The 20341-nt window shown below is 28.5% G+C and overlaps 2 protein-coding genes and 1 pseudogene across 4 annotated transcripts in view; 2 read left to right on the top strand and 1 right to left on the bottom strand.

Moving 5' to 3' along the window:
• Positions 1 to 20341, top strand: part of LOC149890571 (uncharacterized) — a 45324-nt gene that overhangs the window by 16699 nt on the left and 8284 nt on the right. For 2 of the 3 annotated variants that reach the window (XM_090082690.1, XM_090082689.1), the window contains exons 6-10: positions 10955 to 11455; positions 12609 to 12930; positions 13102 to 13277; positions 18966 to 19091; positions 19255 to 19722. In XM_090082690.1, coding sequence (XP_089938816.1) covers positions 10955 to 11455; positions 12609 to 12930; positions 13102 to 13277; positions 18966 to 19091; positions 19255 to 19722 — 1593 coding nt within the window. Of the gene's footprint in view, positions 1 to 10954; positions 11456 to 12608; positions 12931 to 13101; positions 13278 to 18965; positions 19092 to 19254; positions 19921 to 20341 lie in introns of all 3 variants that reach the window. The other variant, XM_090082692.1, reaches the window with a different exon arrangement.
• On the top strand, positions 1640 to 4214 carry LOC149890573 (uncharacterized; annotated as a pseudogene).
• On the bottom strand, positions 7986 to 8962 carry LOC149890572 (uncharacterized). The gene is given in 5 exon segments (XM_090080930.1): positions 7986 to 8122; positions 8125 to 8185; positions 8260 to 8308; positions 8558 to 8814; positions 8870 to 8962. Coding segments are annotated over 5 exon segments (597 nt in total).

The raw sequence follows: 20341 nt of genomic DNA, 5'->3' as shown, positions 1-20341 counted from the left end.
ACCGCTACACATATTTACAATTTTTGGTTTTCAATGGTAAAAACTATTAAAATTATTAACTCCGTAATCACATTTTCGCAAAGGGCATGGAGGCTGGTAGGGGGCTGGAGTTTGGTCCTGTCATAAGCACCTTAAACATGGAGTCCGGGGTGGTCCAAACCTGGCCTTAAACCTTGCCTTGGGGAAATTAGACCTTTGTGCAAAATTTGGTGAGGATCATATCAAAACTATGGATTTGTATATCACACATTCACACATACACTCACAGCTTTATCTTTACATTAAAGATATTATATTTTATTTCACAAAATAAAATATGTAACATTTTACTTTATTTTTTTTTTGTTTCGCAAAATAAAATGAAAAGTTATAAAGTTATTTAAATAAAATTCTTTAACAACAAAAATGTTTTGATAAACAAAAATTAAAAATGAGAGATAAACAAAAGAAAAAAATTTTCTGTTACAAAAACATAACATAACATAAATAAAAAAATGCAACTATTATAACTAAAAGTTTTTTTTCTTGGCATAACTTGTTACTGTAATTAACAAAACAAATTACTTTATTGTTAAGTAAAGTAAATAAATAATATTTAAAAAGCATTATAAATGATTTTACCATACTTATTGAAAAACCATCTACCTCAGAATCAATATTTTACTTTGTGAATTGTACCTTTAAAACTATGTTATACATTTTGATGAAAAAATTATTGTGGTTGAACTTTTAACAAATCTTGAATGGTTAAAGATGATTTTTTTATCCCATTTCTGGCTGTCATCATAGCATATCCATTAGTTCCAAAAAATACCTTATACTTAAGATCATTTTCTAGGACAAATACTCCAATTATAGCATTTACTGCTTTAAAATGTACATTATGTTAAACTACATGGCCTAGAACAAAAGTTGTGAGTGAGTTCTTCTGCATACTGTTAAAGAAGCACTCTCTTTATCTCTATTTACTCTCTATATGTTATCAAATAAATATTTAGTCATTCAAATAGACAGTGCAAGAAAGTAGCAGTAAATAGTTCCATCTGTCCACTACAACCAATGATCTTGGCTTTTGTGCAAATTCTGATAGTATATGCCATCTCATGTTGATAAATAACTCAGATATCTAATTCAGCTAGATTTTAGAACTTTTGCAGCATGCAGGGCCTTTTTTTTTAAATTTTCGCATTCTTTTAAGTACAACAAGTTTAACAGTGTAATGTACATTTGGGCATCCCTTACTCAAAAATCATCATTTTTTACCATATACACCTGATCCCAAATATTTTTTAGCTTTAAGGTGCAAAAATGTTGGATCTGTTAAAAAACAAGGGATATTGTGAAGTCTTTATTTGCAAAAATGGGCTTGATTCTTTTATTTTCTAGATGAAAAAATTAACTTCAGGTGAAAATAAATTTCTTGCGCGAGCAATAAAAAACCCATTACACTTCTTGATATAAATAAACTTTTTTCAATAAATATGAAACAAAGTTTTAGAAAGAGTACTTAAATAAATATATTTTGATATAAGGATTTGATATATCCTTATATTTATATATTTTTTATATTTCGATTTTTTAGTAGTTATTTATTTTTACCACTAATATTAAATTGTCAAAGTAAAGGAGATAATTAACAATGAGTAAGAATTGGTATGAAAATACTAATGGTAATGGTGTGAAAACAAGAAAAAAGGCAACCACAGCTATGTCTGAATTAACTGGTAATATATACTTTTTTTTCAAATAAATATATATTATGGTAATATTTAAATATTATAAATAATGTATTTATAATATTATATTATTTTAATTATGTTAGAATTGTTTTCTTACAAAAAAAGTAACCTTTATTAATATTATAGTGTTAATAATAAAATTAATAATATCAATAAATAATACAATGATAATATTTTGTTTCCAGGGAAAGGAAGAGATTTTATGCCGTCTGAGCTACCAACTTTTGGTTCTGCTCTCCTTAGAGCTAAACTGATTAAATAGTTCTAAGAAAAAAAATCTATCCATTAGATGATTTGGTTGAGGAGACTAGATTGGAAGTTGTTAAACAATGGCAAAAAGCAAACTCAGACTTTTCATCTCCAGTAATTTTAACAGATAAGTCCATTGACAGAAAGATTAAAAAAGCGTATAATGATGTACAGGACATTTACAGAAAAAGGTTAACCAAAAAAGGAAGAAATTGACAAGACAATAAAGTCTGTCAAAACTGTTTGATATAACTAACTGCAAATTTTCTATTCTTTTCTGTAATGAATCAAATTGTCTAATAGGAAAGAAAGGTTCACATCAACTGTACATGTGAAAAATAAGCAAGGAATCTCTTGATGGAGTTAGAATTTATTGAAGCACAGAGAACAAAAGAAGTTGTAATAGGATTGAAAGATTACAAAGAGATTATAAGGAAACAAAAGGCAATAGAGCGAAAAAGTAAGAAAGAAGAGTAGCTGAAGAAGGTCAAAGAAAAGGAGGTGTTAAGTTGGTGCCATTTAAAAAGAAGATATGAATTTTTGGAAAAATGTAACAGTAAGGAAACATATTCTTATAGTGACTTAAAATGTTCTAATTAGATAAAAGCAAGGATTTTAAAGTAAAGCGAAATTATATGAAGATTAAAAATAATTTTTGCTTCAATTAGATTTGATATTACAAACACTGCTGCTGCTGCAATTGTTTCAGAATCAGCTCTTTTTTGTTGGCGGACAAAAATAAAGTGCATAGAGCCCAAGATAAGGTATATCAGAGTGTCAGATTCTTGGAGATAATAGACTTGAGTCTAAAGATGTTTCTTGTATTCTCTTTGTTGGAAGAATTGACAAAACCAATGTATTCACATTTTATGAGGAAACATTTTATGAAAAGGAAAAAAAAATTTATCCCCAAGGTTTAAAAGAAGGTCACTACACTACACTTTGACTAATGAGTATGGTAAATATCTTTATCATTTAACCAAAGAAGAAATACCTAAAAAACCAAAGATTAAACCTGCTGAACACATGGCAAATATGTATTAATGATATATTAAAGTTCATTGGTTGTGATAGCACAACTACAAATTCAGATCATAATGGAGGTGTTACCCATTGTTTAGAGGCTAAATTAGAAAGAATGTTAGGATGGCTGAAATGTTAACTTCACACAAATGAACTTTTCCTTCGACATTTAATAGAAGAGTTTAATGGAATGACAACCTCAAAAACAGGGTTTTCTGGACCCCTAAGGAAGTTGCTTTCCAAGGTGGCTAAAATTAAAAGAAACTACAATTTCAAGCGAATATCTGTAGGTCCTGCCTTAGTTGAACTTTGTGAAGAAACAGTAAATAAGTTATCTTCAGATCAGAAGTATGCCAATAAAATATGCCAGATAAAATATGCCTATAAAATATGTAATTTCAGGAACTCTTACTGAAAGTTTGGCAAACCAAAAACCAGGCACTATAGTCCATTCAAGGGGGCTCAACACAGGTTCTTCCTTTTATTGTGGGTATGTAATCATGGGTTAAAAGGAGATGAGCTAAAAAACTTAGAACTAATTGTTAGGTTTCTTGTATTAGTTTACTTCCCTATATGGTTTCAAATCAAAGTGAAGCATAGTTGGAAGGAGGGGCCGTAGCACATCTTGAACCAACACACTCTTATCAAATTCAAGATAAAATTATACAGAAGAATATTGAAAAAGATGTGAGATCTTCAGCATGGTATTCTCATTCTTAAATCTTACTGCAAACATTACTTTGCAGGCAAAACAAAATTGAAAGGGAATTTGCTGTTAATAAAATTCTGGAAATTAGAAAATATCAGAATATGGGAAGCCTAGCTCCCAGAGCAGACAAGATTCCTAATTTAAACTTGCATGCAACCACATTCACTGACCATGTAACATGGATAGAAGCTTATGAATCCATCTTAACCTATCAAATAAATGATAATGATCTAGAAAAGTTCCTGGAGTGTTCTATAGTAGTTCCATATTTCCCAGTTCACACACAACGAGTTAAGTGGGCAGTTAAGAAGGTAAAATTAATTTTCCTTCTTAACTGCCCACTTAACAGAGAAGAGATTTTGAGAAAATTTAGCAACAATGCCTTTTTTTAATAGCAAGAAGGACCTCCATTCATTTTAGCAATTATTTTAGTCATATTTAGTGCCTATAACAGAATAAATTATGGAGAAATGAGTTTAGTTTTTGTTTGCTAAATTTTATAATCTTGATATTGTATTGTAAAATAAGCATTTATGAAACCTGGCACCTATACATGGGGTATGAAGCAGGGCTTACGTGTCATTCCTTGTTTTCTAAAAAAATCCATTATTATTAACATCCAATCTGGTGAAAAAAATTGTCTTATATCAGCATTGGATACTCTTACACATTTTAAATTTCGCCCTACCTCCCCATTTTGGAAAATATTATCAAAAATTATGGTCTATTTTTGCAAACGTTGCTTTTACTTTAATAAATTTTTATATGCCTACCCTTAATGTGTGTACCTAAAGGCAAAAAAATCCTTGGTGCCAACCTTGTTAATGAAAGTTAAAAAGTACAGGATACCCTAATGTACATTTAGTCTAAAATAAAACCTGTGACACAGAAGAGTGACAGTTCCTTTAAGGGAAAAGCATTACTTTGACGAATATCCTTATAAATAAAACATATCTTATAAATTCTTCACCTGTTCATTTTTTAGGGACAGCTCCATTGTTACTTTAGGCAATACAACTGTCAATATGCCTAAATTTTTTTTGGGCTTCTTTCAGAATCATTTTAACCAGTATGGCTCTTTATACATTCTAAACAAGACCATATGGTGCGTTATGAATAAATGCTAATATGAACACAGAAAGTATTTTTAAAATGTAGCAAATGTCATCTGATTACAACTTTGAGTATTCAGAAATAAAATCTGATAAAAATTCATGAACAGTATACAGTTTACATTTTCCGTAAAACAAACATCCCACAAAAAGCCTCTAGTTGACCAGAAGTTATCAGCTGATAATTTTAAAGGTTACCCATTAATATTAATCTCATTTTCTGAACTAAATAGTGGTCTGTCAGTGTCAATATCAGAATCTAACTCTGAATTTAAGTAAAATAATAATTATGATGTAATAATCATACCTTTTCTCCCATTGACTGATTGTAATGCAAGTTAAATTATAACTTGAATAAATAAAATTTAATTTAGTTTTTAGCTGCCTACCTTTTTGACTCCATGTAATAAATGTTTCTTTGTCATACAACTTATTTGTTTCTGTTCCATGACATATCTTTCGTTTTCTCCATAACATTAATTCTTCATAACATCATTTCTTTGATTAACCTCTCAGATCATGCTTTAAACTGAAGTTACTAACAGTGTGTTAACATTTCTAAGATATTGAACTGTAATGTTAGAGCGCAACCAATTTGCAACATTTTGATAATTTTTTTTGCTTGGTTGGGTTTCCAGAAACTTCTTTTAACTGACAACAAACTATAAAATTTGTAAAATAATATAGCCTATAAAGTTTTCATTATAAGCTACATTATTATTTCTCTATTTTGATAAATCAATAAAAATTTATTTTATTAGATTTAATATATTGTGTTTCTTCCTATATATATTTATTTGTAAAAAGATACATTATGCCACTATTTAAGAACTTCAAAAGTAGGGCTAATCTAATTTATTTTTGTCATGGCTTGCAACAGCTAAAAGATTTGCGTCCTTGAATCATATCATCAATGGCTATTAGGTCATTAATAGAATATAGGTCATTTAAGATGAAGCACTACCTGCCCAGGGGGTTTTAGCAAACTAGGTTGTATAAAATGCTGCAATGAGCGCACCCATTAGTTTGATAACAATTGCCTCCTTAACAAACACAAAATCAGGTGTGTGTGTTGGAATTTGTAAGAGTAGAAGGTCAAATGTTCACTTAGCCTTGACCATAATCCTGGTTCTTCTTTATATCTCTTGAGATCTGTGTAACATATGCCCATCTTAACTATTTCATTCCTTTTTGTCTCAATTTCTCTAATATGGGCCAGAAGAACTTGATGTTTTTTGTTCTTCCAATAATAGCATTGCTAAAATGCTGAAAAGAAATTTAAAAAAATCTTGACAAGTCTTGTTTTTAGTATTTTTTAACATTAATCTGCATCGTGCATAAGATAATAATAGAAGTAAATTATATTTGATACTTTGATGTAAAGCTCATAGAAGAAGATGGGTAGGGTTGAGCCACTTCCTTTTTAAATGGTTATACTAATGAAACAAAAAGTGAAAAACTATTGGTTTAGGAGCCAGCAATGAAGCTTGGCATATTCGGTTTCTAATAGTAATAAAAGAAATATCAAAATACTTCAAATTAGGTTTTTATACAATAATACATGTATACCTACTGATTCTCTCCTACCTATACGTGGGGTAGAAGTGAAGCATGCAAATGGTAAGAATGAGCCATTAGCTTTACTTACAAGAAAATTAAAATTGGGAATTGTCTAAACTAATTAATTAAAAATTAGGCAAATAACAAACACTATCATTAAGCATAGCATGATTAAGTAATAATGTAACATAATTAAGTAATATTAAAACAATTTTTAACACCATTTTAAACTCATTAATAAACAAAAGGTAAAAACTACTAGAAAAATAATTTGTTCACATTTTGCATTACTAATGGAACAACAAAACAAACAACTGAAATGACAAAAAATAATTTGCAAATATTTAGATAATCAAAAGTGGTATAGTAACACTATATTACATGTAGTATGTTAATAAAATAACACTATATTACATGTAGTATGTTAATAAAATAACACTATATTACATGTAGTATGTTAATAAAATAACACTATATTACATGTAGTATGTTAATAAAATAACACTATATTACATGTAGTATGTTAATAAAATAACACTATATTACATGTAGTATGTTAATAAAATAACACTATATTACATGTAGTATGTTAATAAAATAACACTATATTACATGTAGTATGTTAATAAAATAAGTATTTATGAAATAGTAATATAGTCAAACACAACCTCAAATTTTTAATGACAGTGCTGCCTTTTACTTTTTCCAGAAAAAGGGAGTATTGATTTAACATCCATTTGAGGGATAGTCAAATTATCTGGTGAATCAGGCATTCTTAAATTATCACCTTTTCACTTAAGAAAATTATAAAAGTTTATGCATAATGCCTTTCTAACATAAAACAGCCTTTTTGCTGTTCCAAGTTTAACTAATACATAGTCCTTTTCTTTTGGGTATATATCCCAATCACACAAATCATCTTCTAGGATTATAAAACCTTTCTTCTCTGAAATCACCAAACGCTCCAATACAGAATCGTCTTCCTTTAAGTATTTTTTTTATTACTATTCTATAAAGTGGCTTATATTTCTTAGGTAAGTTTTGCTACCTTTTTATTTCATGGCTTTTTTCAATCTGATCTCTCTCAGGAGTATCTGTGACAATCATAGATCAACCCTTTTTCCTTTCCTATCTTTTTTAACTCTTTTTTCCAGCTATAGGAAAGTTTTTAAATTGTTTAGGGCTGATATAAGAATCTGATGATTTAGACAGATCGACCCAACTTTTTAAATGCAGCTACAATGTTAGACAGTGTTCTGGCTTTTTGAAAAGCAAGCCCTACACATGCAGACACTTGCTAAATTGTAAATGTTTTGCCAGCAGCATCCATGAATCAATTGCTGTATTATATGCAGTTTTAAGTGCATATAATACAGCAATACAAATAACTCCAATATCAAGTGGCTTTAACTTGTGTGTAGAATGGGATGGTAATGTCAAAATGGTCACTCCATACTCCTTTGCTTTATTTAATACTGCAATGGACAAGTGAGCTTCATAGTTGTCATATATTAGTAACGATGGATTTTCTTTGGTGCTAGATATGTATTTTATAAATTGACTCATAATATCTAAAAAGAGTTCATAATTCATCTAGCCTGTTTTGTATACAAGCCCGAGAGATTTAAAAGGAGCTCCTGACAACATATACACCTTGAAATGCATTCTTGGAAAGATAAGTATTGGTGGAAGATATTGTCCAGAAGCACTCATTATTACTCAAGTTGTACAAGGGTTCCTCTTTCAGCACTTGCAATGTTGCAGACACTCTTTATGCCTTTCTTTGCAAAAACCTAAAAATTTTGAAGTTTAATGAAAGAAAAAATTAAATTAACAAAGTTATACTATTTATTGAAGATTAGAATACTTTCTGTGGGTTTGACACACTAACAGTTCCAGTTTCATCAACATTATTTTTTACACATTTAATTTCAATATATTTTTCACTCAAGATTTATTTCTTACACGTTTAATTTCGATATATTTTTTATCTTTCCTAAAGGGTAATGATAATTAATTATAAAATGCTTGTATTTAGTGATAAAGTTAAAATGTATTCATTTTATTGTGAGCGTGATGATGATCACAATAACAATTAAGATAATTATGATAGGAAAGGTTATAATGATTATATAGAAAAAAACTAATCATAATGATACTGATTAACCCGCGTTCCGTTTGTGAATGTTGGAGATCTTGCAAAAACTCCTTTTAATATATCAAAAAATATATTTGCATAATAGGGATCGAAATATGTTGCCCTAAAAAGAGAGCATCCTTCAGGTGTTATAAGGAAAAAAGCTGGATGTCGTTTTCTAAAATTATTCATCCATTCAATACCTGTCATTAAGTCTTTGTACCACTTCTGTGGAATAACAATTTTATTAATAGTTGCCATTTCAAAAGCTACAACAGCATTCTTCTATGTCATAGAACATTCTTGAAATAATTTAAATATGTTCCATTACTTCTAATACTTGCTTGCCTGTGAATATTATTTTCATATAATAATTTGGAGTAGGTTTTATATTTTCATCAACCAATATTTTTTTCCAATAAGGACAAAGCATTGCATATGGGATGTTGAAAGATTATGCTGTTTCTCAATATTTTCCAATATTTCCTAGTTGATATATTGTTAGTTACTTTTCAACCACTGTTTGATTTCTCGAAATAGCTAGCAAGTTCTTTAAAAAAATTTCAAAAAGTACTTTTGCACAGAAAAAAAGTGGAATACACTGCTTACACAGACATCCGCACCAACATCAACTAAAAAATTGGACAGCTTTAACAACAGTTTGTTTGTAATGACCTAGTGAAAACTTGGGGTCTTTTTCTGGGTGCATTTTAGCTATGGTTTTAATGATTCACTCTTTCCCGTGGCTCACTCCAACCAATCCTCCTCTACTTATGAGGCCTAGAATCTTAACATATTACAGCTTTTTTTTTGTACTTCTCTAGTTGTTTACAAAGACCATTTAACCATTCAGTGTTTCTGTCATCAAATGACAGAAATTCAACCATATCAATTAGTTTCCATTGTCCAATAATAATTTTAGTTGCTTTTTGCTTGTGTGCTTGATTTATCATTATTAAGAGGAGCAAAACCAATAAGTTAAGAATTGGGAATGCCTATACATGGAATGATAACTGCCACTCTCAATTTTTTCTTTTTACCCTAATCTCTAGTTTCAGTCATTATCTTTGAATCAATATGTAGAGTAAAACATTTATCTTAGATAAGATTGATAAACTCTTTTATGATTTTCTCAGCATTTTCGTTACTTCTTTGCATTTTTGTCTCTGCAAATTGCTCTGTGATACTAAGAAATCATCAATACTAACTACTGATATTTATGATAATAGTCAGTGTTGCCACTGCTATATTTGAAGAGATTCCAAAACTTGACTAAATAAATTCTTCCTAAAAGTCAAATTAACCACACTTACACTTTTTGATTTTAAGTAAATTGTGTTAGCAGATTCATGAGTTTTATTTTTCTTTGGTTTGCAGCAGAAGCAGATGAGATTGAGTGTAGCCTATCTTAACCAATTGTGAAGCAAAGCTAAAATAAGCAACTTTTACGGCTTTGGGGTTAAAAGTTGCTTTTTTTATAAAGTTATGTTCTGCGGTTAGTAGGTGCATTGTTAAACCTTGCACTTTGTGTTTAAAAGTTGTTTTGTTTTTTTTTATAAAATATTTTTCTGTGGTTAGTAAGGACCTATAAAAAAAGTTATTTTTAGCTTAAGGTTTAAAAAAATGTCTAAAAGAAAAGTACTTCTTGTGGAAGGAAGAACAAAGGTTATTAGTTAATACTAAACTTTCAACTGGTAGAGATGCTTAAAAATAATATCTCTGTTAAAATAATCATTTTTAATTTGCACATTTTCAACAGAAACAAAAGTGCAAGTAATGATAAGACAATGTTTAGATTTTGCTTAGATGGTAGTAAATGTGGAGTTATCACTGTAGAACTAAGCAACTTCTTTTAACAGTTAAATTGGAAAAGATCAAAGAAAGGACTCATCTACTAATCTAAATAAGATAAACTTCTGATAGAGGACATTTTTAGTATCAAAACTAGCAATTTTTTTTAAGTGTAACAAAGTAAATTTATTTTTTTGAATTTGAAGCACCAAACAGTTTTTCCTTGTTTTAAAGCCTTTCTGAAAGGAGGTGGGCTTAAAAGACATCTATGAAAAATACGCCTCAATTCAGTTAAGTTAATAACTTCTAAATAATGCTTAAGTTTAAGCAAGTATTATAGATCATTAACTTTTTGTTAGTTGATATTTACTATGCTAGCATGTGGTTAGTCAGATTAAAACTTCCAGAAATAACTCTTTGACTGTTTTTTCTATTGTACCAATGCAGGAATATTTTATTCTAATAACTTTTTATCTCATAATAACTGCAAAAGTGTTTTTAGAATTAATCTTTATTAATGAATAAACATATTGTGTTTGTTTATGTTACAATATTAAAAAACACAGGTCAATAATTATATTTATTCACCTTTAAAATACAATGAGTTTATATGATAAAGTTTTCTTTTTTGTAGATGCTATTGAAACTGCGACAGAATATGTGTTCATAAGTTTTGAAATACCTTTACTCCGAAACACTATTGTAACAACATTGATAGAACTTGGTCAAGAATTCACAGTATCATTTGATGTGTATCCAACAAGTTTTAGTGATCACTGGGCAAATGTGATTCATTTGACAATTAGTGGTCATAATGAAGACAGAAATCTAGTTGCTTTTTTTCAACCAAGTTCAAATATTCTTCAAATTGCATCAATAAGTAATATAACAATCTTACGCTTTAATACTCCACCTATTCCCTTAAAACAGTGGTCTTCAATAAAGATATCACAACAGTTAGTCAATGAAAGTTGTATATTTTACATTTGTGTAAATGGATCAGTTGTTTACTCAGTTGTGAACAAGACACCAGTGAAACTATCAAATGTTAAAGTATATGCTGCTGATCCTTGGTATGTTGCTCAAAATGGATTCATCAGAAATCTGATCATCATTAGTGGATCACCAGCATACGGTATAAAAGTATTTTTTTAAGGTTATGACAAAATACATATTTAAAAAAATTTTTTTTTTTAAATCATTTAAAAGATCCAGTTTTATAAAATGCTTTTTTTTAAAATCTTTTAAATTTTGGCCAGAACTTTTTCATTTTTTTAAATTAAAACTGTTAACTGATGTAAGACATTGCTAATGAATCTGTTAATTCATATATATTGTTATATAATTAAACTATTATTTTGTAAATGAGCTTTAGTAAATAGAAAAAAAACAACTACATTTGATGTTACGCATTAAGTCTCCTGAAAAAACATAATTTTTTTGTTCTGGTGAACAGTCTCTCCTGGATTATTATGTGAAGTTTAATACAATAATAGTAGAATTTATGAGAATGGCATTGATGCTTTAAAGAAAAATCCCAAATATCCTCTTACACCTGACAGTTAAGGAATTAATGATATGTTTAACGCACTGCAAAACTTTGATGATTTTTTATGAACAAGGAATACGGAGTTAGTTTCTTCCTCCACAAACTGGCAATTTCACCTTTTACAGTTCATGCGACAGTTTTGTTGAGATTTTATTTATGGTTATCAAAATGCTGGCTTTAAATTTTTGCTGATACTTTTAGTTTTGAAAAAAAATCTTTCATCATTTTTTTTTTATTTACTTAAACTATATTTCGTTTGCAATAAAAATTTTCATCAAAAACTTATTTCATTATTTAAAGAATAAAATATATATTGATATCTAAGTTCTTTGTGTAAATAGATTGCAATCATCTATTCATTCTCATTCATCAGAGGAAAACTATGAATGAAAATATGTTTCCTTCATTGACGTTTATAATTTTTCATACAATTTCAAAAAAAAAACTAAATATGATATGAACAGCTGAGTAGAAAAAGGATAGCATTTCACAAATAAGAAAAATAAAATGCCATTTAGTAGCTGAATGATTAATTAATTAAATGAGCCTATAAAACGTAATATTTCATAGGAACTACATTAAATATTAGTTATAAATGGATCAATACCTGTATCAGGAGATTGATAAAACAAAAAAAAAATTGGCACCAAAACGGTGCTAACAAACGAAGCAAAATCTATTATCCAGTTTTACAAATTGTGTCTCTTGGAAAAACGTAATGTTTTTTTCTTTTGTATAGTCTCTCCTGGATTATTACGCGAAGTTTACTACAACAATAATAAAAGTATCAACAGCATTGATGCTTTAAAGAAAAATCCTAAATATTCACTTACACCTGACAGCTATGGAATTATTGGTATGTTTGATACACCACAAAACTTTTCTGATTTTTATGGACAAAGAGTACGTGGTTGGTTTCTTGCTCCACAAACTGGCAATTATACTTTTTACAGTTCATGTGATGATTTATGTGAGTTGTTTTTAAGCAATGACTCTGATCCAAAAAATAAAAGGTTGATTATTAATCAAACGACTTACTCAAGATATATGCAGTTTAATAAGTAAGTTTTTTAGCTTATGGTATTATATATCAGTTTTTTAGCTTATGGTATTAACATTAGTCTTCAGTTTATTTACTTTTGTCATAACTAAATATAGAGTTAGTTAGTTCTGAAAAAATAAATTTTATTGAGCACCATGTTAAAAAGACTGAATTTAATTTATTTCACTAGGACTGCCAATCAATCTTCAGAGATGGTTTTTTTAAAAGAAAATTGTAATTACTATATTGAAGCTTTAATGTCTGAGATAACAATTGATGATCATTTATCTATTGGTGTTATCACACCTTATACAAAAGGAGGTCTAATGATGGTTATTTCAAACTTTCTAAGCCCAATACGAATAGGTAAGTAATAATTTTTGATAAAGAAATTTAATAGAAACTATTGTTGAAAATATAAAAAATGATCAACTACTATTTGATGCTTGTTTGTTATTTTCAGGTGCCTTACAAATTATTTTAATCAATTAGTACTCAATCTTATTTGCAATCAACTTCCCAAATATAATCATAAATAATCAATTTAAAGAACTTTTAAAATACAACTTTTAATTCTTTATCAAAGATATTTGACTTAAAGTAATAATTATTCAAATATAGCAGTAATTTATAATGTTTATGATTTAGAATAAAATTTTTTTAGTCATTTTTTTCAATCAAAATTTTTATTTAGTCATTTTTTTTTAATCAAAACACTCAAATTACAAATCTTAATAATGCTAATGATTCTCTTGCTTTCAAATTCTTTTATATCTTCTGAAGTGAAACAACAGTAAAAAGTTTAAACTTGTTAAGGCATAAGTTCTGCTATGATTCATGACATTGATCAACAATTATGTCTTTTTGAGATAATCTGTTCTTTTTTCTATCATTTTTTAGTGTAAATATTAAAATACTATAAAACATTTACACTAAAAAGTGATAGAAATAATAGAAAATTGTTGATATTATAAATTGAATTAAATTACTTAAAAATTACTATTGAATTCTTAGAATTAAAGTTCTGAAAGATTTTTTACTGGTTAACTCAAAACATGATGCAACACTTAATTGGGTGGTGGTTGTTCTAATAAGTATTCCATTGAGTCTCTGATGCCAACAGATATCACATGTGGTTATTTAGTGGTGGATGCTGCCATTTTTGAATCTTTAACTGAATCTGAATCAATAGAGGTGAAGGGGGAGCAAGAAATTAAAATACCAAAAAAATTGGAAAAAAAATTGGAAAAAAATTTTTTTTGCTATTTTTCAAATATATTAGCAACATTTTAATATAACTTACGTTCAGGAACGTTAATGGTTAAATAGAATACTTTTGAATTTTCTGAACATAGTTATTTTGTACAAATGCTCCCTTACATGGGGAGCATTGTTTCATATAAAGGAAAGCTTTGGTACACATCAAGTGGAGTGTACATAACGCGTTTACATTTATACAGTAAGAAAATTCATCAAATAAAACCAACAAAATATTTTTATAAAACTATTGAGAAAACATAAACATGAAAAAAAAAAACCCATACAAGTAGTTATTTTACATTGTAAATTAAATAATCAATGATAAATTTTTGAAAAGCTTCGCTAAATCATTTTTTCTTACTTAGATTGATTTTGGGCACTAGGTTTTTGCTTTAAAAGTCTTTCCAATTTCTTTCTTTTCAAATCTTTTTTTTCGAGGAGTGTTTTTTTCTTTTTCTTGCCTAGTTAGTTAGCTATATTCTAGACTTAACTTTTTGAAGTGAACTTTTTGTTGATTCTGGTTGTGTATTATCATCAGATTGTAATTCTTTTCCTCTATCTGTTGTAGCAGCTTTAGCAGGAGGTTTTTCACCAACCATTGTTTTTGGATCAAGGTGGTCTGTTACATAAATAGAACTTAAATAATTTTCAGAAAAAATTGACCTACTGAACAGCCAGTTACCAGAGTTAATAAATGTTGATATGATATTTTTCAATGAGAATGTTCCTAAGTATGTGTTAATTAAAGCAGGCAAGTTGTAAATGGATTTAGTTTTACTAGGATTTTTTTAGGAATTTCCCTTTAAATGGCTCATATAAACCTACATTAGAGTTATAGTTAATGTGTACAGTGCGTTAGATATGTTACAAATACAATTCCATTCTCTCTGCAAAACATAATTGCTTCAAGACTAGTATGGGATTCATAATTATCTATCAAAATTAATATAGGGTTATCTTTTGTACAGTTAATGTGATTCTGGCTTCAAAACTTCAATGAAGCTAACTCCATTCAACCAACCAGTAGGGTTTGCTAATCCTAAGCTAGCCTCTGGTGCATGCTTAAAAATTCTTTTTTAAAATAAACTTGAGGAAAAATAAAAACTGGTTGCCAGTTGCTCCAACTAAGACTCAAAATAAGATCCCTTCCCATTGTTCTGTAGTTACAACTTGTCCTACCTGCTTTATTCCTCTAGGAGAAACTATAAAAGGAATTTGCATTACAGTTAATATTCCCATTTAACATATATTTAAAATGTGTTTGGGTATAATTTTATGTTTCCACAATTCTTTTTTATAGCTTCTTAAAAAAAAATGGATACATTGCCCTGACTCAAGAAATACTTTTTTAGGTTTGTATAAACTAAGTAGCAGATGCCTTCTCCTGAATCCCTTTATCCATTCTCCTGAATCCCTTTATCCATTCTACTCCAGCAAGTTGATTATCTGACCTAGATTTATTAATTTTAATGCCGAAGCTCAAACATTAATTGTAAGACCATTTTCTAACTTGTTCAAAAATAAGACCATATTGGATTTTACTACTATTAATTAAATATGCAACTAGGAGTTCTTACTGAATTGTAAATGGTTTAAATTGTAAACGCTGGTTTGCATGTTTAGAACTAAAAGCATACTCCTTTATCTCTTCTAATTTTGAGGAATCTTTGTATTTTTTAAGTCTGTTATATAAAATCATAAAAGGTATGTTATTGACTTTATCACTATCTCTCTTTCATTACTATATTAATTGCAACAAATACTTTCTCTAATAACATTCATCTTGTTGCTTTTCTAATGGACTTGTGTGCCATTTTTTTGAAAACATTTAGATAATTTACTTAAATTAAAAGCTGTTTTTCTTCTGACCTTTTGAAGTATATATTTGTTTATGTGAACTACCATTTATAGTGCGCTATAGAAATCACATTAAATCATTTAACAAAGTGAGTGATTTAACAATGACACTGAGTTGTCTAATGAAGTGTTGCGTATAACAGAAAAAAAATTGTACACTCAAAACATGATTGAAACCAGATCAATCTACTGCTGGTATTTTACATCAAAGCTTACACCTACAGTGGTTTGTATCAGAAATTTCTACTCTTAAGCTCTTGCAAGTACACACATCAACTTGAAATGATTTTTGAATGATGCAGATGAAACTAATTCTACAATAAATTCTTAATTAATTATTTTTCAAAATTATTGATTTTCACTAAATCAGAAGTCAAAAAAAAGACACTAACATTTTTTGCCTTAATTTCATAGGGTGCTTTAAACTTTTACAAAGCTCTTTATAATATGAATATAATACTATTATCATGAATCATCAACATATAAATATATATATATATATATATATATATATATATATATATATATATATATATATATATATATATATATATATATATGGGTGTGGCAGCGATTCGCATACAAATTTTTGGCTAGGTTTTGTGATTTAAGTAAAATACTAGGTTTTGTGATTTAAGTAAAAAAATTTGTTTTTGTTAGTTCAATGTTCAATGAATGTCTTATTTTTGAATAAAATTGTGAATAAAAAATGTTTTAGTTAATTTTACAATGGGTGCTAAAAAAACTGAAGTTTTAAATTTAATTCATGTGTGTTTGGCTGCACGTGACATGATTTGTATTTCTTGAGTGTCTAAAACTTCGTTTTACAAAGCGAAATAACGTGACAATGCTGAGAGAGCCCAAATGCTCTCTCTAGTGAACGAAAAAGTTGATAAAAATTTCACTGAAAAGCTTAAAAAGCATGTTAAAAGGAATCCTACTATATCCATCAGAAACACAGTAAAACTGTTCAATGTTGATGGAGGGCAGTCAGAAGAACTAGAAAAACACTTGGAAAAGTTAGTGTTGGACGACCTATATGCTAACTTTTGACAAAAAGGCTAAAAACTTTGAGATTGGAGCCATTGAAGAAGCATCTGAATCAGCTGAAAAGCCATACTTTCTTAACAGTCAAACCTTTATCAGATGAAAAACCTTTAAGTGTTGACTGTGCAATCAATATGCAAAATTATAGATTCATTATGCAGAAGGGTGACAGAACACCACCTGTGCGTCACACCAAACACCCTCAGTGTGTCATGATGCTAGAAGTAATTACTTCTAATAGAGAGAAATGTCCACTAATCTACATCAAAGAGAAAGAAAAAGCTATCTCTGATGTGCATACCAGCTAACTAAAATGGTATGTCGTGATATGGATTAAGAAGACATTCCCAGAAAACATTTCCATCTTTGAGCAGAACAATGCACCTTGTCATTGGCCAAGAAAAACCCAACATTATCTTCAAAACAATATGGTTATTTTCTGCCCTAAACAGTTTTTGCCACCTTCCAACCCTGACCTTAATCCCCTTGACTACAGTGAGAATAGAATAGTTGAGAATAAGGGTAACAAAAAGGCCCACTTAAGTGTCATGTCACTTTAGTCATCAATTACCTGCACTTGGAACTCAATATCAAGGGACTAGATATTCAGTACCTGGCAGTCTTTCCTTCCTAGGCTTGGTTGCAGTAATGAAATACTGTTAAAAATTATTACGACCCAATCTTAAAAAAATTTGAATTCAATTTTTTTATTATATTTTAACATTTGCCAACTTTTAGTCATAGAAATGTGCTATTTTTCCTAAGAATGTAAAAAATACATATACGTTTCAGACAGCCAATAGATTATTAAAAAGTTTTCCCAATTACAATTAGAATACTCTTCAGACAGGTATTAAGTATCTTTAGACAACCTATTTATATAATAAAGAAGATTTACTTGTTTTTGAAATGAGCCTTGGTATTCACTTTAGGCAATTCAAGCTTTGGTTTCTTACCCAACAAAACCATGCCATTTCAAGATTTATATCCAAAGACTTTTGAACTAGATGTTGAAACATCTTTATATGTCCGTTCATCAGCTTGTGAATGGCATGAAAAAGTTGGAAGGATAAGTTACTGAAATGTCTTAAGATAATTTCTGGACACTTGTGACAGCAGAGGTGTTACCTGGTAGTTCTCCCAAACAATCCTGGCTAGAACTATCAAAACTAACTGGAATACCTGGGCAATGCAATGGGTTTTCCAGATATAAAACTTAACTATATTAATCAGAAATGCAGCTGTAGCTATGTATTCATGTTTTTGGGAACTAAACCATACTTTAGTGATGTAGCTAATTCACAACAAATATATTGATAAAATACAATAATCTTCTCTCCAAACAAAAACCAGTTTTTGTAAATTTTGTTGTTCATTATACTTTTCCAAAAATATCCCAAAAAATCTTCATAAAAAACCGCTTAAACATATTTACAATTTTTTGGTTTTCTCTGAAAAAAAAAATTTTTTAAGTTATTAGCTCTGTAATCAGCTCCTTGCCAGAGGCAAGGGTGGATCAATACTGTGGATTAGTATGGAGAACATATCCACATACACACATACAAGTTTTGGGCTATTTATAATATGTGTTTATGTGCGTATATATATATATATATATATATATATATATATATATATATATATATATATATATATATATATATATATATATGTATATATATATATATATATACATATATTTGGGCTATTTATAATATGTGTTTATGTGCGTATATATATATATATATATATATATATATATATATATATATATATATATATATATATATATATATATATGTATAGCAATCAAATGTACATATCCATACCTGAATATTTTGTTGTATTCTTTTTAATGTATATGCTAAAGATTTTTTTTTCAATTTTTAGAGACATGCATTTCTGCTGATTGCATCAGGACTGTTTATGAGAAATGTATACTGGAAAATGGTTTTTATGCAATATGCACTTGTATAAATGGACAGAAAATCATAAATAATCAAATTGTTTGCCATGGTATAATTTACTATTTACCAAAGTTTTTGGGAAGACGTTTCATTTAGATTATAGTATTACAACAAGTTTTATTAGCGTCATTTTTTTATCCGTTTTTTTGAGAAAATAAATAAGATCATGTTTAATTTTATTTGTTAATGATACTATCAATAACTCATTTCAGATGGCATGAGGATAATTCAAGATTCAATAATTATGGAAGAGGAAATTCCTCTCATAAGAAATACTTATGTAGCAACATTGAGCACTCTTAAAAAAGAATATATGCTATCTTTTGATGTAAAGCCAGCAGCTTTTTATAATGTTTTGGCTTATGATGGTTACAGTAATCTTGACATACAGTTTACTCCTTTAAGCGAAGGGTCATTTGGTATTTGGTCTTCAATAAGTAGTTTAGTAAGCAGTGTTTTTCATACAAAACAACTTCCACTAATGCAATGGTCTTCTATAAACATTACACAAGTTTTAGTGGATGATAGCTACATATATTCTGTATATTTGAATGAAACACTTTTCTCTTCTTTTGTGAACATGGCTCCTGTTGTATTATCGAATGTTACAGTTTATGCTGCAGATTCTTGGTGTGTTGCTTTAAGTGGGTCAATCAGAAACCTGATTATTATTTCACGAGGTGCAAATCCTGTTTTTTTTTTTTTTTTACTATTTAAATATGATTTGAACAGTTTTTATTTAATTAAGAATAGAATTTTTTAAAAGAATTTTTTAAACCTTAATAGATTTGTTTGATAAATTTTTTCTCTTTGTTCAATTTATGATTTATTTTAAGAACATATTGACAAAAATTGTTAATAATGTAATGCAAAAGTTAGTAATGTAAAAGGTTGTTTATATCAAAGGTTACTACTATATTCCCTTAAGTGTTAATATTCCCTTAAGTGTTGTCAAAAAGTGAGTCAAAAAATGTTTTTATTGATTTTTTTTGTAAGTTTTAAGTCATCAAAAGATCCATTTTTTGTACTTTTTCATTTTATACTTACATTTATATATAAAACCTTTAAGGAGATGAATCAAACCTAACGATTCTTTATCAACAGATTGCCATAACATATTAAATCCTCAACTATTCTATGTTCTCAACTGGTACTTCAAACAAATTTTTGGCATATAATGTTTGCAAGAGATCATTTCAAATAAGTAAATTTCCTTATCTATTCTCTGCTTTGCAGATATAAAGGGATTTCTTTTTTATTGTTGATTATCTGTAAAACAAATTGATTGAATAACAAATA

Source organism: Hydra viridissima, unplaced genomic scaffold (genome assembly GCF_058129835.1).
Source record: "Hydra viridissima isolate aposymbiotic clone 2 unplaced genomic scaffold, HvirCarnegie_v1 scaffold_3, whole genome shotgun sequence".
NCBI lineage: Eukaryota > Metazoa > Cnidaria > Hydrozoa > Anthoathecata > Hydridae > Hydra > Hydra viridissima.
Note: the sequence above shows the minus strand (reverse complement) of the source record. Positions and strands in the feature narration are given on the sequence as shown.